This window comes from Sparus aurata, chromosome 16 (assembly GCF_900880675.1).
Source record: "Sparus aurata chromosome 16, fSpaAur1.1, whole genome shotgun sequence".
Classification (NCBI taxonomy): Eukaryota; Metazoa; Chordata; class Actinopteri; order Spariformes; family Sparidae; genus Sparus; species Sparus aurata.
The window spans coordinates 5,981,565-6,004,144 of NC_044202.1; the positions used below are offsets into that span (position 1 = coordinate 5,981,565).

The window sequence follows — 22,580 nt, forward strand, 5'->3', positions numbered from 1 at the left end:
ATACAGTCGTATCCTGATGATGTCATCCTGTTACATGTGTCCCGTCACTCCCCAAGCCTGTCCGCCGATCAGTGAAGTGAGATGTTTGCACAGAGCACAAGAGGAAAAGATGCAACCCGACCCGGACCGCAATCTGTCCATCTGGCAAGAGATACAGAAGTGTCTGCTGCCGTAGCACCAGACTACAGAGTCTCCTCAAGTCATCCTCAACACTCCAGTTTATCTAGGAGTCCATATTGATTTCATATTGTAAACAGATATTTCTGAATCTTCCTGACCTTTGTTGTTTTCTCAAAATCTCCTGAGGGGACTCAAGACTTCTTAAATGAGGCTTCCAGGGGCCCCTGGTTGGTTCCTCAGCCTCTATTTTACCAATTTCCCTCCACATTCCTCTAAAAGCCACGTTTAATGACCATGTGACTCAAATATTCCCCCCCTCCCTAATTGAATCTGATGCCTGATTAGTTCCAGTGGCTGATCAGGAATCACACATTTCCCAGTATAATATTGCAATCTGTCAGTAACCCCCTTTTTTGACTGGATGCATTAGTAATCTAATTACATCGTTTGTCTGTAACTTTACCAGAATACAGTCGTATCCTGATGATGTCATCCTGTTACATGTGTCCCGTCACTCCCCAAGCCTGTCCACCGATCAGTGAAATGAGATGTTTGCACAGAGCACAAGAGGAAAAGAGGCAACCCGACCCGGACCGCGATCTGTCCATCTGGCACGAGATACAGAAGCATCCGCTGCGGCACCAGACTACAGGGTCTCCTCAAGTCATCCTCAACACTCCAGTTTATATACAAGTCAATACTGATTTTTTTGCAGTTTTTTCCGGGGAGTGTGAACAGATATTTCTGACTTTCGGGTGTGTATTCTCAAAATCTCCTTCTTCTTATATCCTGGAGGCACACATGGGGCTCCCAGGGGCCCCTGGTTGGTTCCTCAGCCTCTATTTTACCGATTTCCCTCCACTATTCCTCTAAAAGCCACGTTTAATGACCATGTGACTCAAATATTCCCCCCCCTCCCTGATTGAATCTGATGCCTGATTAGTTCCAGTGACTGATCAGGAATCACACATTTTCCCGAGCCACAATATTTGCGCACCTCAAAACAAAAAAACAAAAAAAAACAACAACAAAGTGTCCCGCTGATGTAAAATCCCGACTTGACCATCCTCATCACGATGAAGGACGCGGTTATAACGTGACAGCATCCAGCTGAACGCCGAGGCAGAGCAGCAGTGAACTTATGATCAGGCTGTGATGCACACGGGTGACGCCGCGCTCCTGTAGTCGCATAACCAAAGACTGGCGTGGGATCGGTCCCTGCTGCGCCTCAGCTGGAATAACGTCGGGAAAATCCAGAAATTTCATTAGCGGGGTGTTTTTTTTTCTCTAAAAAAAAAAAAAAAAGAAAAAAGGAGGCGAGCTGTGTCGAGAATAATCCCTTTTGGGCAAACGTTTCCAATCGGAAGAGGGTTTTTTTTTTCTGTACTTTGCAGGGAAGCCAGAGCAGATTTATCCCGATAGAGAATCACCACAGAGAGCTTGTAACAAGGTAAGAAGTGATCGGCTGCAAGATGTCATGTGTTACATTTATTTAGATTACGGGTGCAGCGGGCGGTGGGTGATTTATGTGAACGTGTCACGCAGTAGCCTATTTTTCCTCATGTTTTTTTTCCTCCTGTTTTTGAATGAATGGGATCGAGCGGAGGGAAAAAAGAAGAAGAAGAAGAAGAGGAAGAAGAAGAGGGGGGGTTGGCACAACGGGCACCTGCGCATCCCTTAAAATAAAACATCCAATGCGTTTTGGTGAAAATGAAAGAGATGATTTGACGAATTGACAGCGAGGTTTTGCGCATTTAATTGGCTTTCATTGGGGCCTGTGGTGCGGCTCTGCGGTGGCACCGAGGGAGCGAGAACATAAATAAAAAAAAAAATAGGTCTTGGTTATGAAATTGTTGGTGTTTTGTTTTTGGGGTGTTTTTTTTTTTTTTTGGACACGTTTTACGCCCCGATGCGCATGCAGAGATGTCATTATGTGCGGGATTGTTGCAGATCTGATCTGGAAACAGTCTCACTGCGTCGTTTCCATCGGAATGCAGCAGCAGCAGCAGCAGCAGCTCCCTCTCTCTGCTCTCACAGGAGGCGGTTAGCTTTAATAGCATTAACTCGGATGTCATTGCACCTAAAGCGTGAAATAAAGCAGCATCTGTCGGCCTCCGCTCGGGCCGAACCAGCCCCCCCCCCTCCTCCCTCCCCCCGTCGCTTCATACCTGCGGCCCGGGCGAACATGAAGCGGGTGTTCCGCAGTTTGCGTGATGTCGAGGCGTTTTTCTGAGCGCAAGAGCTGCTTCCCGTTTATGACATCTTCCCCAGCAAAATGTTTGTCCTTCAAGGTCATTCACTGCAGCCCGTTTTAGACATTAAACCCACAGTCGCCTCCTGTAATTACCAATCATGCTCGGCGGGATCGCTTATGTGCCGTGCAGCCTGTGCACATTGAAGGCAGAGGTTTGCACTGATTTGGGCTGCAGCACACATTTGTGCTGTTTGTTGTGAAAAGGCCTTAGCCAATGCAGTGCTGCTGCTGCTGCTGTCTGTGTGTGTGTGTGTGTGTGGTGGAGCTGTGCAGCCTGATGGTGCTGCTGCTGCTGCTGCTGCAGAGAAGTGGACCATATGTTAGTCTCATGGAGGTGGAGGTTCCCACAGTGTGCAGCTCCTGGATGTGCAAAATACCATTCTGCTGTCTCATTTTGTTAAATTATGGATTGTGGATTGACGCATTCCTGGCCACTTTATGTCGTTTGCCACGCCGCGAGTCAATAATTCATGAATCCGGGGCTCCTGACAGGCTGAACCAAGTTGTCAGGACTGTTACCGAGGCCCCTCAGCGTGGATGGCAAACTAATCCAGGCTGATTTGGTCTTTGGATCGGCCCACAACTGGCTTAAACGCTATATTATATACACACAGCGCGCGGTTATAAACTACATTCCCCTCTGATCCAGATTACGGCAGCAGGCCTCCCTGTGGGCTCCTGCGTCCTCCCACTCTGGATTGAGCGCTCGTACGAGGCTTTGTTGTCATTGTCAGGTTAAAGGACGGTGTTCGCAGTGGAAACTTGATAGCGGCTCGATCGAAACATTTGATGAACTGGATCTGCCGTGACAGTGATGATCCAGGTCAGAGCAACACGGGGGCCACAGGCTGGCACAGGCAGGGCTGAGGTGGACAGAAATAGAACAGGAGCACCAGGGAAATATTTGCTGCCTGCTCCCTCCCTCCCCCCCCCCTACCAAAAACACACACATTTACCCTCTGTAGTCATTGAAGGGGACGTAAAAAGGAAAAAAAAAAGAGAGGCAGCGCTGGAGATTCTCACACTGCCATCGCTCAAGCATAGATAAATGCGTTATTCACGTGTTCTTGCACCACAGGAACCATGGGAAAGCAGAACAGCAAGCTGACTCCCGAGGTGATGGAGGATCTGGTGAAGAGCACAGAGTTTAATGAACACGAGCTGAAGCAGTGGTACAAAGGCTTCCTGAAAGACTGCCCCACCGGCAGGCTGAACCTGGACGAGTTCCAGCAGCTGTATGTCAAGGTTTGTGTGAACCCCCATCCTCTCCTCCCCACATCTGTCGGAGCCTTTTCTTGTCTGCATCGCCTCGGCTGTTAAAACTAGTGCCATCACCGCAAAGTCTTTCATAAGCCCCCTCCTCCCCCGGCTGAATTATTGAACACATCTCTCCCACATTTTGCAGTTCTTCCCGTACGGCGATGCATCGAAATTCGCACAACACGCCTTCAGAACCTTTGACAAGAACGGGGACGGGACCATCGATTTCCGAGAGTTCATCTGCGCCCTGTCCATCACATCCCGCGGCAGCTTTGAGCAGAAACTCAACTGGGCCTTCAACATGTATGACCTGGATGGTGACGGCAAAATCACCAGAGTGGAGATGCTGGAGATAATCGAGGTAAGGGGTGGGAGGGTGGGGATTATCGAGTCATTAAGCAGCCGCTCATCAGGGGACTGGCTCCAGCTTTTTTTTATTTATTTTTTTTAATGGTCGCTGTTATCAGCCCTCCTGCACACCTGCAACGCCTTCAGCACGGCCCGTTTCATAACGACAGAACTGCAGTCGTATTGAATTACACCGTGCCATTTCTGGAAACACAATCAGTATAGTAAATCTGATACGTCTTCGTGATGTCGGAGCATATCGACAATTCCTGTCCTCATAAATATGGTGTGTATTGTTATGAATCAACATCAGTGGTTCCTGACCCTTTTTGTGTACCCTTTTCCTGGCATCATCTGACAGGTTCCTAATACGTTCTAACGCATGTTATTTAATCCTATCCATTATTTAAAAGCTTAAAAGTTAAGTTCACATTCATAACATAACATTCATTGCCTTTATTGTTATCTTTTTCATCTGTTTAGGCATCATTCTTAGCTAACAATCTCACCCGTTTATCCTTTAGGACACTTTTATCTAACAACAACCGTTTGTTTGTTACTTTTAGCTCACAATTTCAGTTTATCCACTACTTTAAACTACCAAATTTAAACATTTACAGTATAAATGACTTTTAGCAAGATGTGTCAACTGGCTGTTTGTTAACCTTTAAATAAAATTTTAACTGTTTAGCCAACAGTTCCAACTTCCAAATAACATTTTTACTGTTTCCCTGCTAACAATATCAAATATGTATCTATTCTATATCTATCTAGCATGTTAGCTAACAGATTCAAATCCATTACTTCAAGCTAACAGTTTCAAATGTTTACCTCGCCTGTAAGCCAGCTGTTTGTAGTAGTAGTTGTGTATATTTCAACTGTGTAGCCATCAGGTCACTTTTAACTAACATTTGTAAATGTTAACTTTAACCTAACAACGTCAAATGTTAATCTGTTACCTTTAAATACTGAACCGCATTTACAAATGTCAACTGTTACTTACTTTTAGTAGTGAAATGTTTCTTCTAACAATTTCGACTGTTGTAACATCCAGATAACAGTTTCAAATGTATTATTTTTAACTACCACTTTAAAACATTGCGTTACTTTATCCGCTTACCATCTCAATTGTGTACTCTTCACTGTTTAAGCTAACATATACATACTTTTACAAACAATTTAAAACATTTATCCATAACTTTCCAGCTTGCTTGCTCAATTTCATGCACTCTTTGTTACAACATGTGGTATTAAACGGTTAAAGTAACTCAATTTATAGGCAGCTTATGTTGTAAATTCACCATCAGCATCACACCAATCTGTAATCCTATTTTACTTAACACAGTACCTATTTTTGTATTAGTTTAGAGTTCCATGTGCTCCTCAATAACAGCAAAAGTACCCCCGTGTAACAAGCACCTGTCGGGAATCTACATCTACTCACAAATGAACACATGTGGGCTCTTCACAGGATTACATAACAATCAATCCTCGGACTAATTTCTCACTGCGCCTCACCCACAGGCTATCTACAAAATGGTGGGCACCGTGATCATGATGAAGATGAACGAGGACGGTTTGACACCAGAGCAGCGGGTGGACAAGATCTTCAGCAAAATGGATAAGAACAACGACGACCAGATCTCGTTGGAGGAGTTCAAGGAGGCGGCGAAGAGCGACCCGTCCATCGTGCTCCTGTTGCAGTGTGACATGCAGAAGTGAGCCCGGTCCTCCTGCTCGCTCCTCCAAACCCCGTCTGTGATCCGCACACTCTGGACAGCAGCACATGTTTTAATGTCTCATTAGGTTCTCTGCCATTTCCACAGGAAAACAAAAAAAAAAAAAACAATGCTTGGACTATTTTTCAATGGACTCGCTTCTTGTGGTTGTATGCATGAGAATGTCAAATGCTGAATAATTTTGAATATAGCTATAAGATATCATACATTTCTATTTCAGAACATGCCAATGTGATTTGTGCACAGTGACCCCTACACATTCTCATCCAACCCCCCCACCCCCCTAGCTTGTATATCAGTGGAGCACTGCATTAAATTATGTTCCTGCAGTATTTAGGATCCCCAGTGTTGACTGCTGCAACTACTGTACGCTTTACATAATAGTAACAAAACAATAATTCCTATGATAATTGTAACTGTCTCTACTATCCAGACCTGTTGAGCTCTTGGAGAATAGAGAGGCTCCTGTCTGTTCCAGATGTTTTCACACGATGGAACCAAGAAGAGTAGGTTCTTTGCATGCATATATTATGTGTCGGAAAAAAAAAAAAAATAATATGATATAATCTCTTACCTTTTGCATCTTTAGGTGGTTATAAAAGAGAAAAAAAAAAAAAACCCTCCGGAAAAATTCATTTAGTATTGTTGCATGGGATGTACAGTGTGTGACTCATCAGACTCTCATTAGTTCACCTCCAGTAATGTGGGAGCATGCTTCCCTCCATTCGATACACGTGTATGTGTGACACTTCGAGTGCTTTTTCGAAAAGCTATATTCGGGCTGCCGTTTGCGGGCTAATTTCCGAGGAAGAGCTTTTTTTTTTTCTCACGTAAACATCGTATTGTGTTTCACTTCAGTGACTTCTGGGATGAGCAGGAATATATTGACGGAGCAACATTTCCTTTGATTAATTTTATTCTACTGCTGCCGCTTAATCTAGAGGGGAAAAAAAGGGCCCAAATTACCGCTGCCATTTATTAGGCACAGTACTCACTCATTATCCCCCCCCCCCCACCCCCCCACGGGGATCCACAATTGGCTTCTCTTTCAGGCTGCTTATTTGATTTAGACCTAAATAACTGAACTCAGTACATATCAACATGTTTACAGAAGGAAGAGCACTGCAAAAATGACGACAGTCTTGGCTTTTGACCTTGTTGCTGGGAGCTCACTCTCCAGGCCGGGGACCTTTCGAGAGGGGCTCCACTTCCAATGCAGCAATGAAAAAAAAGGAAAAAAAAAAAAAAGGAGAAAGGGAAAAAGCCTCTTATATGTTTACTGGACACACTGCATTCCTAACGTATTAAACTTTTTTGTAAGGAGAAACTTTTTATTGAAAGGTCTCATCTTCTAATCTAGTCCGTTCGCAACAATCATTATAAGACGCAGGAACCCTCGAGAGAGGTGCTCGACAAAGCTTTTGAAAGAGGGTTTTTTTTTTTATCCCGGTGTGAGACAGCAGCTGGCTGATGATGAGAATGATGAGGATGATGATGATGAGGATGATGAGGATGAGTTGTTGCGGAAATTCTCTTTCAACAGTTTTGCTTCCCCATTTCTAGGCTATGCAAGCACGGACTGAGTGTCTGCTTGTAGTCCACTTACAGTAGTGGAGGTTGCAGAAGCTTTTCACTGTTCTGTCTATAAACTTAACCCCAAAAAACCGCCCCGCCCCCCACATTATTATAAACGTCTCTCTAATTTATACATTTCAGTCCAGTCACTAATGTCAGATTCTTTGTCTAGTAAATGTTTATATCAAATATGAAAAATCATAATACAAGTGACTGTATTCTTTTATACATGTGGCATGTCTTGCACCCAAAAATAATTCTGTAGTGATTAAACTGAATAAACCATCACCAGGCTTTTTCAAAAGACTCGGTCTGCCAGTGTAATTAATGGAAGTGAAGGGGAATTCTGGTGTTTTTTTTTTAACTCGACCAAGACCTTTTGTTAAAGTCTAAGATCGTTTTTGTCTCATTCGAGAAAAAATCGCACTCTGAAATGCCTCATCTAGATTGTCAGAATCAATTAAATATTTAGCCGTGACTTTGAAATTAAATTCTCTCTCCAACTCTCACTCACATTCCCACCGTCTTGACCCTGCAACTACTCAATCTTTGCGAGATTTCAGAGCGAGACTTCTCATTCAGCGAGACAAAAAGGATCTTTTGATTCAACAAAAAAAAAAGGTCCATCACCATAAGAATCCTTTCCGTAATTTTGTCAGACGCTCCGAATCCCAGCCACCAAAAAACATTGGTGAGTCTGTATAATTTTCACACCAAGACATGTAAATATAGGGTCTAGGTTTTAAAAAAAAAACACCAGAATTCCCCTGTAAGACTGCGTTGAGTGAATTTTTGGATAAGGCTGAAGGGACGTGAATGGAAATCCCTGCATGTATGAAAAAAATACGACAGATACAAAAGTGTTGATTGTAACAAAGGTCATGTAACTCTTCACAGTATTTACAGGACACAACTGCAAGATGAGCGTTTTTGGTTTTTTTTTACAAGCGAGAGAACTGGAGGGTGCTGGTGTACATGTTCGTATCACAGCCGAGTCAGTCGCCAGAATAAGAGCGTTTCTGCAGAACCACAGATAGGTGATACGTTTATATCTGTTTAGGTTCAATTTTCAATGTCTCTTTCCTGTAACAATGCTGTGTTAATGCTCTTGTTGGGTTTAGGCACGTCGTCCTGTGAAAAATAGACGGTTTTGGTTGCGGTCGTCACACCAGGCAGCTGTAGTGGCTTTTAAAAATAACGCCCTTTCATTCCCCTGATGTGAAAGTCTGCTAATAAGCCACGTTTGGTACAAATGTCAAGCTTGGACGTATCTGTGGTTTGCAGAAGTGTTAACCGCTAACATCATATCCTGGTGACTGTTGCAGCGCACACATATGATCACCTTTAGTCAGTGATTGCAGCGAAGCAAACTTAGTATTAACACTGACAGACTGTTCACATAGTCAACCGTAATAACAGTTCAAATTTGAAAGATGCTGTCAATTAAAACGAAACCTGTTTAGTAAACTCAAATGACAAAAAAAAAATCCAATTACTGCATAAGAGTGTAAAAAATGTGCATCGCTAGAGACAAAACAGACAACAACGCCAATAATTCAAACAAAGCATTCATATGAGTTTTCAGAATATTTCCAGAAAAACACACATAAAAATTCAGTCAGTGCATATAGATCAGAAGAAAATAAAAACTATAACAAGACAAAGGTGGTGCAGTGCACGCGCCGCCTAACACGCAAACTGTAACCGAGAGCTGAACACCAGTACCAACGAGACAAACACAATCTGGTCCATGTGTGAGCGGACCGTAACATTACGATTTGTTGAAGTTGTTTAATGAAGCTGGACTGTGGATTTTCTTTGTGAAGGACTCAGGTTGGATTTTCCGCAACAGTCCAAAGGATTTGCCTTTATGCACGTTCTCAAGTGCCTCATCTCAGTGCCTCTCCTCGCGCCGCTAACAGAGAGCGTAGCTAACATTTAGAAATGGAGTCTGCTAACATAAACTAAAGACCAGCTTCCAGCACAACACACAAGCTCAGCAGAGCCCCTTTAAAGAGAAGAGTTTAAAGTCTGACCACAGAAGCAGTTTACAACAGGTTGAACGAGATTTTTACAGGACAATAACTATAAAATATCACTGTGTCGTGGTAAACACAATCATTCGAATCTTTAATTGTCAGTTACAACGACCCCACAACGACAGAGCGAAAACAGGAGGGATCTGAGTTTGAACAAACGCTTGATAACAATTTTAAAAATATAATATCCTGACAAACTTTATCAAGCGTCCTCAGTCTTCCCTCGTCCAGAAACATGATATTTAAAAGCACATCTAGTAATACTGAAGTTACACCACAGTGACCGGTCTCAAGCATTCCAGATGTTTGTGTCACTGCAGCTCAGCTCAGACGTCTTCGTCCCTGGCTTCACTCCGGACTCTCTCTGGATCCTGAAGGTGGTGGATCTTGATGAGGCGAGTTTTTGGCAGATTACTGAAAGAGACGAAGCACGATTAACAACTGATCAGTGAATAATGACGTGGTGAAGGAAGTCTTGATAGAAGCAAACAGAGTCACCAGGAGTTTTAAGTGCTGAGAAACATGTGTACAGTACAGTTTTACTTTGTTTATATGTGGCGGACCCTGCCACCTGTCTAGCTTCAAACAGTGAAAACAGCTTGTTTATTCACTTATGGCAAAGATGTTTCTTATATAGTTTGTATTGTTACCTCATTAATATCATAAATGTAAAAATTCTGAGTTTGAATTTTCTAGAACTGCATTTTACCCCCTTTAACAATGAAGACTACAACTCCCATGATCCCACACTACCCCTCGACTTCAAACTACGCCTTGAGTTTTTATTGTTTTGATTCAGAAAAATGACGTATTGTGCATTTAAATGAGTATTGTAATTAATATGCATTTAAATGCAGAAATACAAGCAAATGACGTTAAATTATAAACTAATATAATCATAATTATTAGATTTTTTTTCAGTTTTTATATAAATGTTATTAAGGCTGCATACGTTGGTATTAGTTGTGTAATGGATTAAAATGTAACCACTTTTACACTGTAACCGAAACAATGGCAGACTTGAGCTTCCATATGTAAAACAAAGATGTAAAAGCACATAAACAGGGATAAACATTCATTAGAGCGTCACCTGGTGGTGAGAGGAGTGATGAAGACAAACTGCCGGAGATGCTGCCGCTCCGACAGCTCCAGGAGGAGATCCAGACAGATCCTGCGATTATGCATATCCTGCAACATCAGAACGGAGGTGTGAAATCAGAGTGAGTCAGAGCTCACAAAATCAGCCACACTTACACAACTTCATACAAATTGTGTAAGCCTCATACAAATTGTGTAAGTTTGATACAAATTGTGTAAGTTTGATACAAATTGTGTAAGCGTGCGAGATCACATTGTGTTTCTGATATTTCTGCTCACCATGTAGACGTCGAACTCATCGAGGCATCTGAAGGGCGACTCCGTGATCTCCCACAGCGAGAGCATGAAGCACACGGTGGAGAAGGAGCGCTCGCCGCCGGACAGCGACCGCATGTCGCTCACCCCGTCCTCCTCCCGGCCCGGAGGCTTCACCTTTACCAGAAGAGGCGTTTCATTGTTTTATTTCTATGTAGTGTTTTTCCCATGAATAAGAAAGAAAAGGTGGCACCTGTAGCAGGTTACGGGTCTTGAAACCGTCACGTTGCTTCAATATGATGTGAATATTGCAACCAAATATCTCACAAAGTCGCAGATAAACAGACGTACCGAGATCGAGAGCGTCTCATTGTTGTGATCAAAAACCATCGAGCCGCAGCAGTTCATCTTGATCAGAAAGTTATTGAAGTATAACTTGCATCTGACGGAGAGGGACCTTTAAGGAGAAGAAGAAGAAATGCAGGACGTTCTACTATAATTACATATTTCTGACTTCTTTATCAAACTAAGCAGACTGTTTGTTTCTTTTTTTTTTACCTGCGCATCACTTTGTATCTGTTCTGCCTGTCTGACATGATGTTGTCGAGTCGATCGATGAACCTGCGCAGATCTCTCACTTGGTTGGTTTTCTGTCTGTACAGAGAGAGGGCCTCGGCGTACTCCCTAATGAGGACAGAGGACAGAAAACGGCATAGCCTCAATTTTTCTTCTTCCAGAATAAGGCCAGAAGACGATTTAGTGATGGCCGACGGGCAGATTGGATTGACTCTGACAGGAGTGACAAACTGTCAGTGCGGAGGAGAAATCCGATCGGATGAGCTGAACCTCAGAAGAGGCAGAGACGCGTTTTTGTCTGACTTCAGAAAAATCACAGTCACGCAGTCACGTAACGCCGAGTCGCAGACGACTTCTCACCTGACCACCTGCTCGTGCTGGCCGTGGCTGCTCTCGTACACCTTGATTCTCTTCTTCAGCCGAGTGATCTCCGTGTCGATGCTCTTGGTGCTGCCGGTCACCTGCTGCCGCTCGGGACTGATCTCCGAGGCTTTGGCCACGTATTCCTGTCATCACATGTGAGAGTCTGGTGACATTTGGCTGAAGACACCACGGTGCTCTGGAGGAGGTAAATCCTCTCCTATGTGTGCGTTTACTAACTGCTAGCTTAGCATAGCTCACGTGAAACAACTGGGTGTGATGTATGACACATAATGTGGCTAGAAAAGCATCGAATGCATGAGATTAATTAACAGACACATTTAGTACAGCTGTTGTTACCTGTAACTCGTCTTCTCTTTGGGCGAGGTCACTCTTCATAGCCTGGATGTTCTCTTCGTGACTCTTCAGCTTGTTTTCTAAAATCTTCAGGTTTCGCTCGTGTTTCATGCACTCATTCTCCAGCTTCAGCTGCTCATCCTGAGGGTGAGCAAACAGCAACAATCAATCTCGCCATCACTGCTTCTTGAGGACAATATAAAAGCTAGCACCCTTGGATCAGCTGCTGTTGTGAACTGAGAAATGCCTTTACGTTCAAACAACTCATAGAAAACTATGGCGGCCCTGTGGGGTTCAAAACACAAGAATCCACAACACAGACTATAACCAGGGTTCATACACTTTTTTCAAGGTCAAATTCAAGCACTTTTCAAGCACTTTTAAGGGTCATTTTTAAGATTTTCCAGCACCTTATTGCTGGGGTGAAATACGTATCTAAGGGAATATATATACTTGTGATTTTTTTTCTTCACTTTTTATCACAGTTATGTACATTGTATCATGCTGTAAACATCTAAAATTATATTTTATAATAGCAAAACTTCAGAAATTAATTATCCAGTCTGATCCCAATTTTGTGAAAGACACAGAGTTATAATGTCAAGCACTTTCAAGCACTTAAACTAAAATCCAAGCACTTTTCAGACCTTGAAAACACAACATTGAAATTCAAGCACTTTCAAGGATTTCAAGCACCCGTACGAACCCTGTATAACCAACGTGGTACAACGAGGCTGTACTGTACCCTCAGTGGCTCCATGTGATCAGGGAGCTGATCAACCCGCTCTCGAACAGAGGCGTACTCCGACTCCACGTCCTCTGCCATTTTCTGATGCTTGTCGAGCTCCACCTTTGCCTCGTGAACGGCCTGCTTCTCTGCCTCTATCTTCTGTCGGTACTCTTGGGCAACTTCCTCCTGCAAGGAGTATTAAAAGATATCAGACTTCCATAATCCGTCGTAAGAGTTATGTGCTGTTTAGAGGGTGTGCAAATAATAATAATAATTTAAAAAAAAAAGATCACCAAGGAGCTGATGTCATCGATTTGGTCCTCACCAGCGGTCTCCAGCTCGGATATCGACGCCTTGATTTGATTCACGGAGGCCTGCGTTAAAAAAAATGAAAGAAAATCATCAAATAATTCCCAAATTTACCTGAAAATGTACATGTAGGAAGAGAATGCAAGAACAGGAGGGATAGAAAAGAAGAAAAAGAAGAAGAAATGTAAAGTAAGCAGTATTGTTGTTAGGCTAAACCGAGCTTCACTGACCAGTGTCTTCTTCAGGGTCATGACGGTGCTGTTCAGCTGGCTCTCCATGCTCACGATCTGCTCAGACACCGAGGTCACGTGGAGCTGAAACCTGGACAGCTGAGCCTGGTGATTCTCCAGGTCGGACTCCAACATACTGCGACAGACACGATCGATTTTTATCTCAACCCTGAACTGTACACGGGTGAAAATCTACCACAAGTGCAGCGCGTTGTGTATAAAATGTGGATAACAACATTTTTTTAAAAGGAATATTTCCTGACGATGGGTGATGGGTAAAGTCACCTTAATTCAGTCTCGATGTCCCCGCCGAGATATTTGGCCATGCTGAACTCGGAGGTGTAATACCGGTTTGGAAACACCTGATCTCCCTCCACGGTGAAGGCCTCCCGGCAGTTTTTAGGCGGTCGTCCGTGCTGCATTACCTTCCTCGCTTTGTCTTTTTCCTTTTCGATAAACAAACGCAGATCAGACGGTGACGAAAACAAAAACGTACGACATCAATCCCTAAAACGACTCCAACATTCAACAACGACACCAACTTTGATGATCAGAATCGACTCTATGCCCCTCATGTCGATCAGGCAGTTGATGATGACCGGGTTTGCCGCCGCGATCATGTCCAGCACCGACGGGTATTCTGGATGGTACGCTTTCCTGCAAGAAAGGAAAAAAAACAACAGGAAACTTTTAACACGTGCGTTGTGAGACACAAAAACAACGAATGTTGAGAACGCTGCAGCTGCTCACCTTCCGTGAATATTGTAAACTTTGTCGGAGAAAGGGCTGACGATGATCTGCGGCCTGCTGCCCTTTGGGTAGTAGCGAGACATCAGCTCCTGGAGGACCGCCTCGTCCTTGTAGTTGTCACAGCAGAAAGCCTTCATGAAGCTCCGCAGGCAGCACTCGATGGCTACAGCCAACGCCGGATCCTTCAGACTGATACACACCCCTGAGAGCAAACACAGACGGTCGGCTACATGTACAATTCCAGTGAATCTACTGCACATGTGTAAACTGACTGCATGAGAGGGAAACCTTATGGTCTCTGTGAGGACAGTCGGTCATTTTATACCTCTTTAACAGTTTAACAGTTAAAAATAGACGATGATTAAAAGGTCCAGTGTGTCGGATTTGGCGGCATCGAGCTGTAAACAACCGCTGATAACTCTCAAAAAGTGAACGGCCCCTTTCTGGAGCCCATTTTGGCTTTCGGATCAATATGTTTCAGGAGCAGATTAGCGTTAGCTTAGCATAAGGAGTAGAGACAGGGAGAATCAGCAGGCCTTGCTCTGTCCAGCTAACGGATCCAGACATAGTCCGGCTCATAATCCGCTCTAGGTCCACAAGGCGTGGCTTGAGCGCACACACAAAAAAGACATAACATATTCATGAGTGAGCTTTGGAGGCGTCAGTAGGTGGATTTTGTTATTTTTGCACAAAGCCGAGCCAGCTGTCCACCTTGTTTACAGTCTTGATGCCAGCCATCGGCTGGCTCCAGCGTCCGTGTTGATGCCTACCTATCGGCCCAACAGGTTTCTTGAGGAAGCGTTTTTTGGCATACGCCTCGGCGATCGAATCCAGCAGGTCGGGCACGTGCTCTCCAAACCGCTTCAGCTTGTTTGAGCGACTGGCGAGGAGCTGGTTCTTCCTCTTCACCTTTGCCGCGCACAAGACGTGGATGTTTCTCTCCTCCAGCCTAGTGAACGACAGGTTGATCAGGAATTGTCAGGTGGAATGCAGATCCGTTTTAATGAAAGCAAACATGGCTTCTTGTACCTCAGCTTGTCCCGCTCCTCCTTCCCTTTGAGCAGCGCCTGATGCTTGTTCTTGATCTCCTCGTTCAGCTGCGAGCACGTTTTCTCGAGCTCCGCGAGCTGCTCCTTCAGGTCGGATATTTTCTTCTGCTGTTTTGCATATTCTGTCTGCACGTCGCTGTTAAGACTCACACTAAAATGTGGAGGAAAAACATAAATGAACGCATGTACTTGTATGCAGGTCAAGAGGCTTTTTTTTATTTTTTTACCTTTCTGCTCCCCTACCTCGTCTTCGCCTTGTTAATTTTCTCCTGGAGAAGGTCTTGTTCCTGCTCTGATTGCTTGAGCTTGTTCAGAGCCCGGAAATAAACGAGCTACGGGGGAAGAGATTATGTCACTCTCACTGATATAAATGATGTATATTCAGAGTGCAGAATAAAAAGGGGTTTACACAGAACCAGGTCATCATAACTCCCGATCAGTACCTCCTGTTCCTTGTGAGCTTTGCTAATGGTCTTCATTTGCTCTTTCAACTTGTGATTGTCCCTCGATAGAGACTCCTGTTCGTCTCGCAGACTGTCAAATCTGCTTTTGACATCCTGAAGTTTGTTCTCTACTTGTGTGACCCTGGTCTGCGTGAAAGACGAGAGAAAGTACCTTTAGAGACAACATCTAGATGAGAGAAGAGGTTGTTTTTCCCCAACCGAGGACATCTATTGTAAATATTAAAATACAGCGAGCGAATTAACGACAGTCGGTTTATGTGGCGGTGATAGTTTGAAGGGCTCCGACATTTATAAATAGACTTGTATATGTTTAACAGAATAAGGACACTTGTGACTCACCTGACCCAGCTGAAGGTTGTCCTGAGGTTTGTAATTATTCTCTTCCTTTTCAATGTCCTCCTTCAGCTGCTGCACAAACTGCTCCTTCTCACGGACCTGACAGTCATATGAAAATAACCGTGATTTATAGTCTTGGAAATTACGGCCCCAAAGGAAACGCTTGTCAACGCATTCCTTCATGTTTTCCTTTTGGTTTTGTTGCTTCCTTTTCTTCTTCACTTTCATTTATTCTCAAGGAAAGCAGATAAAACTCGATAAGCAATAAAATAAATGTACACTTTGTGCTCTGTTTCATACAATGCCGACAGACGAAACTCTTACCAAACACCATGCCATCGCTTTCTTCAGATTCTCCAGCACCGCCTTCATCTCGCTGAAGGACGACAGATTGTCGTACCTCTCCTTCTTCTGCAGAAACTCGTGTTTCAGGTCCTTGAGGCACTGAACACAAAAGAGAGCTTTAAATGATTCGTTTCGCTCTCGGCAAAAGGAATCACTGCACATGCGACGCTATGCATACGAACGGTGGGCAAACAAGCGTCCACATTACCTCCTCTTGTCTCTCCACCTGCTGCCTCGTTACTGTTTTAGTGTGCTTGATGTGGATGTAATCTCTCTTCATCTGCTCCAGCAGAGTCGCTTTCATGAAGAACTACGAGGGAGGCCAAAAACATTCATTTAAACCCATGTGGAAATGATATTATAGAGCAAAAGGTTCATGAAGAATCGGGCGGTGTTGCACCTTATACTTGTCTGATTCGTTTTTTGAATGTAGGAACTGTTTACTCATTTCTTGGTTGAGGATGGACACCGGGTTATCCAACTGCGACACGAGAAACAAATTCAGGTATAATTGTGTTGAGGTAAGGAGGATGCGTTCACAACAAGCGAAAATACTCACACATTGAAACGCAGAAATAGAAAGAGGATAGAAATGGTGCATTCAATGTGAGTTAAAGAGTTGCAGGACAGAAGAAATGAGAGTACCTGGACGTTGAAGTGGTCCAAAATGGCCGTCAGCTCCTCCTTCTTGTTGGAGATGAGGAGGCCTGAAACACAAGACAGGTGACAGCTGATGTGGTTAAAGGCTCTGCTGCTCTGTTGCAGCAAAGAAACAACCATTTTCATAATTTAAAGTTTTTTTAATTAAAATGAAACCTTCTCTGGTATCAGTGTCTTAAAATAAGAATATCATCTTGCGATCTTGTGTTTTTTGGAGACAGAAGTGACAATATTTGTACTACAGGGTGGAGCTGGGGAGGATTCACATCGCTACGCCTCCCGTTACCTTTAGTGAACTTGTGGATTTCTCTTTAAAACAGTGTTGGAAACATTTGTGATGATGTAAGTACACAACTCATTAACGTACATACGTAAGTCTTGTCGTTTTTAGGACATTTTAAATCAGGATTCTTAGACACTTCATCTTTAAACGCACGTCACAGTTTGAGAACGAGTCCTACAGCCTGTCGGCAGAGGTAAACTTTCTCTGAGCTCAATCAGCAACTGGCACGCTGGCGTATCCAGTTTCAACATCCTTTTTTTAAAATGACTCAGTGGCATTTACAGCTTGTGAAAAACATCAGTCCACATGTGAACGTAAATATGTCCATTTTTTATGTTCACACTTGGCAGATGGTACAAAACAGTGAAACAGTGCCGTGCGTATAAAACACACGCGTGTAAGTTTATAGAGGAAAATTCTTGTCCGAAAGCGAAGAATGTAAACAGCTCGGGTCCGATTGAGGCGCTTTGTCTTCACTCCCAAGTGTGTCTGGTTTACTGGACATCAAGTGAAGGTTTAACGAAGACTCGGAAAACATCCGTTACTCAGGAAACGTACCTGCTTTGTTCCTCAGTCTGCAGTTTCGACTTCCATCACAAAAGATCCGCTGCTCGATTGAGATGCTGTCACCGTAGACGTCCCGCTTGTAAGCGTCTGGTCCTCTGTTCCTCAGCTTAACAGTTATATCTGCAGAACTACAGAGCAGACGGTGCTGTGATGACATTCCTGGACCAGAGAATTTACGGAATAAAACATTATGTGCACCGACTTACTTTTCACCGGTCTTCACAAAATCCTTCAGCGACGCTCCTCTGTTTGTGAACGTGGCCTTTCCACCGAGGCCGACGATCAAAGCAGTCAGGATCGCGCTTTTTCCGCCTGAGAATGAAATCGGGAAACGGCAAAGACGAGGGATTTACTCGCTGCACGGAGAGGATACAACAGAAAGGTGCTGGCTCGCAGGCAGAACTAAAGATTGTATGCAAATAAACACAAGTCAGCCATCCGCAGAAATCAGGAGGGTCATCTTTGAATAAACAAATACTTCGTTTAATCAAGATTCTGCAGATGAATCAGAAATAGAAACAGTTGTTGATCATATAGTTGATATTAAAGGTAATACGTTAAAAGGTATACGTATAATAAGTGAGTTTAAAGTACTAAGATTAATAAAGTACTCTATCTATCTTGTCATTTTGCTGTGATTTATAGGGAAGACACAACAGTGACAGTGAACGTCTGTATAATAAAATAAAATACAGTCCTGTTTCTTTAAAAGTTGTCTTGCTTAATGAGACAATACAGAGTGGATCTGTCACCAAGGCTGGATCGAGACGTGTAAAAACACACAAGCCAGAGTCAACAGCAGCTCTCCTGACATTCAGAGATCCGGTTCTTACTTCCATTGTTCCCGACGATGAAATTCACATTGGGCCCGAACTGGAACGGACCGAGCAAATGATGACACATGAAGTTCTTTAGAGTGACGCTTTCGATGAGGCCGATATCTCCCTGGAAAATACACGCAGAGGACAATATTCCTGCTGTTAATGAGCTGGTGGGAAGTAAAGACAAACAATTAGTGCTTCATTGGGGAGTGGGGGGGTGACTCACTGTAGCAGAGAGCGAGAAGCTGCTGGAGGAGGGTCTCTGATGGTTTGTATCATCTGGGGCGTCGTCGATACCCACAGCTGTCACTCTGCGGCTCTTGACAGCTGTCGCATCACCGATCGCTTTGCCTTTCCTCTTACTCATCTTGAAACAAGTCACTGGAAATAGAATTAACAGGAAGACTCAGAACTAACGTCTGTACTTTCAATATATCATTTGATTCTATGAGACAGACAGAGAGGTCACGTTATCAGATAGAAGTCAAGTTTTCACAGTTGACAGTTCAGTTTGTAGGGCTGTAACTGACAACAGAGTTTGTCAGTGATGAACAAAAACTCTGAGGTTTTCAGGGCTTGGTCGATATGTTCAGCTCCCGATCGTTACCACAATGCTTGAGTGTCGGTTCGAGATGTATTGTGATTTGATATAACGATTTACACTTCACTTTTTTCAACACTAGACTTTTGGAAAACACTGCTACAGACTGTGCTCGAGTCATATTTACGAGACAATGCACATCACGTGCTAGTCATTCACAATACAGAAGTAGTTAATTATTTTTGAGGTGAATTGCTACATTTAGCTGTTCCTGCTCATCAAGCTAATGCTGTTAGGAAATAATGACGACAATAAAATAAGTTATGCCCCTGAAAACACAAACGTGAGTCTTTAAACGAGCATCCTTCACACTTAAAAGTGAACTTGAAAGCTGCTTCTTTCATAGCCTAGTATTAATATTCCCCTGTGTGGGAGTGTCCATACAGAGTCGTTAAAGAAACGTGTGTGTTGTATGAAACTGTCCTTACAGAGTAGTTAAAGAAACGTGTGAGCTCTGTGTGGGAGTGTCCTTACAGAGTAGTTAAAGAAACATGTGAGCAATGTGTGGGAGTGTCCTTACAGACTAGTTAAAGAAACGTGTGAGCACTGTGTGGGAGTGTCCTTACATAGTTGTTAAAGAAACGTGTGAGCTCTGTGTTGGAGTGTCCTTACAGCGTCGCTAAGAAACTAAGAAACTTGTGAGTGCTGTGTGGGAGTGTCCTTACAGAGTCGTTAAGAAACATGGGAGTGATGTGTGGGAGTGTCCTTACAGAGTCGTTAAGAAACTTGTGAGTGCTGTGTGGGAGTGTACTTACAGAGTCGTTAAGAAACTTGTGAGTGCTGTGTGGGAGTGTCCTTACAGAGTAGTTAAGAAACGTGTGAGTGCTGTGTGGGAGTGTTCTTGCAGAGTTGTTAAAGAAACGTGTGAGCGCTGTGTGGGAGTGTCCTTACAGAGTCATTATGGACACGTGTGAGCTTTGAGTTTCAGAGTCAGAGTTGAGTTGGTTGCTAAGGATAGGTGAGCCCAAGTGTGAATGGTTGTTAAGCTGTCTGGGGAGGGAACTCAGTACAGCTTTGTAGGTGGGTGATAAGTAATGTCTTAGGCCAAGGACGGTGGTTTCAGTTTGTCATAGATGGATTCCTTTACTCCTATTTCAAACAATCTGTCTTCTCAGGCCAAGATGTTTACACTGTTGTTCACAAAGGAATGATTTCTGTCCTTCAGATGGAAGTGGACAGCAGAGTTGTGTATTGTGCCATTTGTTGAAAGCAAACTGAAGGAGCCTCTTGGATGAGAGGTGAGCCGCCGTCAAGAAACTGAAACAAGTCCAGTTGCCTACGATACAGCACTTACGCTGACCATGACCTGGATGACTGAGAACCATCAACATAAAGGTTATTAGTTACTGGAAAAATTGCTGCCATTCATCGTGTGGAGGATCTTTAGCCTTGAAGGCTCATCTGTACCTCTAAGAGGAAAGCCTGAATGCACTTTCATTGTAATTGTGCTGTTATGGTTTCTATGCAAGAACTCATAGTTTACGGGTTCATCGGTTGCATTTTTAAACATCACAACTCGGCTATAAGAGCCTGTGTTGTACTGTTCTCATTGAAACAGCTGTGCCTAGTACTGTAGGCCTCTGCCCAGTTCACTGTCAGCCTGTTAGCAAAATACAAAGCTGTAAATGTTATACTGCATCCGTCATTCCTGTTATTAGGCCACAGTTACAGATTGTGGGTCATAAAGAAGGCTACAAAATGGCGATAGGGTCTGTTCATTCAAAGGTACAGTAAGCAGCAGATAACGCAGCGGCGCAACAAGTTACTTCTCACGCCAGTAATCTTGTAACGTAATGAGTTACGCGACAGTGCCCACAGGGGGCAGCAAATCACACTATATGGGCCAGGGGTGCGAAAAAAAGGTTGACAGGTCGACAATAAACTTGACGTTTCAAGATTAAAAAACAGCATGTATGACTGCCTCAACAAAACGCCTTGTGTAGATTAATCGGTGAATCTGTTCTTCAGAATCGGCTTTAGTAACGAAGAGCTCATACATTATTAAGACTTTGAAGAGGGTGTTACACCACACACAGAATGTTACACTCCAAGGATTCATTAATGTCAGAGACTGTAGACTCGCTGTAGAGTCCCCTGACTGGACCTGATGGACCAGAATGGACTTGCATTTCTATCGCGTGTTTCCAGTCTGCTGACAGCTCACAACGCTTTACAACACTTGCCACATTCACCTTATCACACACACATCATTCATGTGCTGCCATGCATGGTGCCAACTGCACATCGGGACCAATTCCGGGTTCAGTATCTTGCTCAAGGATACTTCTGTTGGGAACTGAACCAGCAACCTTCCAAACACTAGATAACCCGCTCAATTTCTTGAGCGACAGCCACCTCTGGCCCTAGCGCTCCTCTGTAGTGCCCCTTCTGGTATCTGCTGCACAAAAAAGTGGTGAATAAAAATGTTCAAGAGGATTCATTCAAAGAAAAACACACTTTTGAACCACAGTGCAACAAATAGCAGACACATATTGAGTCAGGAAGTGATACTTGAGTCTATTTATTCCCCCACTGACTTCAACCACGCAGACTTGAAATAGTTTTCCTTTCACAAAAACACATTTTAAATTAAGTCACACCAGCTACTAATTGCGTCCGTCACAGTGTCAAGAGCAAATTCCTCCATTTCAGAGGAGTTAAAATATGAGATCAGAGCCGCTGCAGGGAAACATTCGAAGGCACTGAACGACGGCTCTGAGCAAATGCAATCACAAAAAAAAACAAAACTGTTTTTAAAAGTGAGCGAGTGAGCGCAGAGACAGAAATGTGAGCCTGTTGTCTTGAAGCCAGGAAGCCAAGGGCCTGAAACCAGCAGTTACACAGCCCGGCAGCAGGTGTTGTTGTGTAATAACAACAGCAGACACACACTTTACTGCAGCTCTTCTGTGTGCCCTAAATGTTTCCAACTCATTCATACAGACATTAAGATCCACCGGGCTCTTAATGAACATACCTCAAAAGCTTTTACTCATTGGATTTAAATTAGATTAATCTCCAAATCAGCAGATATACAAGTTATTCAAACTCAGCTGAGCATGCTGGTTTTTTCCCACCACTCTGCAGCACTGTTGAAGACAACACACACACACACACATACACACCAAAAGGCAGAGAGCAGCAGGTGGATCCAAAAACAACCCTCAAACTTTTTTCTTTAGCTTTATTTATCGCGAACAAAATCACAACAAGCTCGTCGGAAACTTCTCCTACCAGTGTGCAGCCTGCGGGAATAACATGGCCATGAGCAGACGGAGGCGTTCTGACACTTCCTGGTCGGAGAGGGTGTAGTGAGCGCTGACAGTTGCGGGTTGTCGCGTCACTCCACCCCCCCCACAAACACGGAACCGAGAGCGTGCCGCGCTGCGTGACTGGTTCGACCCGCCCACCTGCCTGCGCGCATGTGCGCGCGCGTGCCTCCACAAGTAAAAAAGCC

The 22,580-nt window shown here is 43.8% G+C and overlaps 2 protein-coding genes across 4 annotated transcripts; one reads left to right on the plus strand and one right to left on the minus strand.

The window, feature by feature from the left end:
• The first annotated feature begins 1,188 nt into the window (after window positions 1-1,188).
• Window positions 1,189-7,600, plus strand: vsnl1b (visinin-like 1b). Its single transcript, XM_030443298.1, has 4 exons — window positions 1,189-1,570; window positions 3,453-3,619; window positions 3,780-3,995; window positions 5,507-7,600. The coding sequence occupies exons 2-4, from the start codon at window positions 3,458-3,460 to the stop codon at window positions 5,702-5,704; spliced, it is 576 nt and encodes a 191-aa protein (XP_030299158.1). The 5' UTR covers window positions 1,189-1,570; window positions 3,453-3,457; the 3' UTR covers window positions 5,705-7,600.
• smc6 (structural maintenance of chromosomes 6) lies at window positions 7,045-22,485 on the minus strand. 3 transcript variants are annotated; one of them, XM_030443296.1, is made up of 27 exons: window positions 22,358-22,485; window positions 18,752-18,906; window positions 18,538-18,649; window positions 17,911-18,016; window positions 17,696-17,832; window positions 16,840-16,901; window positions 16,595-16,675; window positions 16,403-16,504; window positions 16,174-16,293; window positions 15,853-15,948; window positions 15,493-15,639; window positions 15,293-15,381; window positions 15,030-15,200; window positions 14,771-14,949; window positions 14,001-14,202; window positions 13,793-13,907; window positions 13,536-13,696; window positions 13,251-13,386; window positions 13,005-13,085; window positions 12,727-12,897; window positions 11,985-12,122; window positions 11,625-11,770; window positions 11,247-11,372; window positions 11,040-11,145; window positions 10,713-10,865; window positions 10,426-10,523; window positions 7,045-9,749 (listed from the first exon to the last, which is right to left on the minus strand). In XM_030443296.1, the coding sequence occupies exons 2-27, from the start codon at window positions 18,890-18,892 to the stop codon at window positions 9,662-9,664; spliced, it is 3,264 nt and encodes a 1,087-aa protein (XP_030299156.1). In that variant the 5' UTR covers window positions 18,893-18,906; window positions 22,358-22,485; the 3' UTR covers window positions 7,045-9,661. The 3 variants fall into 3 exon arrangements, 2 of the variants coding, with proteins under 2 accessions (XP_030299156.1, XP_030299157.1); XR_003987101.1 differs by lacking the exon at window positions 7,045-9,749 and having other exon boundaries at window positions 11,625-11,774; XM_030443297.1 differs by lacking the exons at window positions 7,045-9,749; window positions 10,426-10,523 and having other exon boundaries at window positions 10,762-10,898.
• Between the last annotated feature and the right edge of the window lie 95 nt (window positions 22,486-22,580).

Excerpts from the sequence above, each read along its gene's own strand:
- smc6 (XM_030443296.1), bottom strand. The coding sequence starts at position 18,892 with ATGAGTAAGAGGAAAGGCAAAGCGATCGGTGATGCGACAGCTGTCAAG. Across the intron at positions 18,017-18,537 it reads CATCGTCGGGAACAATGGAA|GCGGAAAAAGCGCGATCCTG; the intron begins GTAAGAACCGGA and ends TTTCATTCTCAG. Across the intron at positions 11,771-11,984 it reads AAAGAGAAGACGAGTTACAG|GAATACGTGGCCAAAGCCTC; the intron begins GTAACAACAGCT and ends ATGTGATGACAG.
- vsnl1b (XM_030443298.1), top strand. The coding sequence starts at position 3,458 with ATGGGAAAGCAGAACAGCAAGCTGACTCCCGAGGTGATGGAGGATCTG. Across the intron at positions 3,620-3,779 it reads TCCAGCAGCTGTATGTCAAG|TTCTTCCCGTACGGCGATGC; the intron begins GTTTGTGTGAAC and ends CACATTTTGCAG. Across the intron at positions 3,996-5,506 it reads AGATGCTGGAGATAATCGAG|GCTATCTACAAAATGGTGGG; the intron begins GTAAGGGGTGGG and ends CCTCACCCACAG.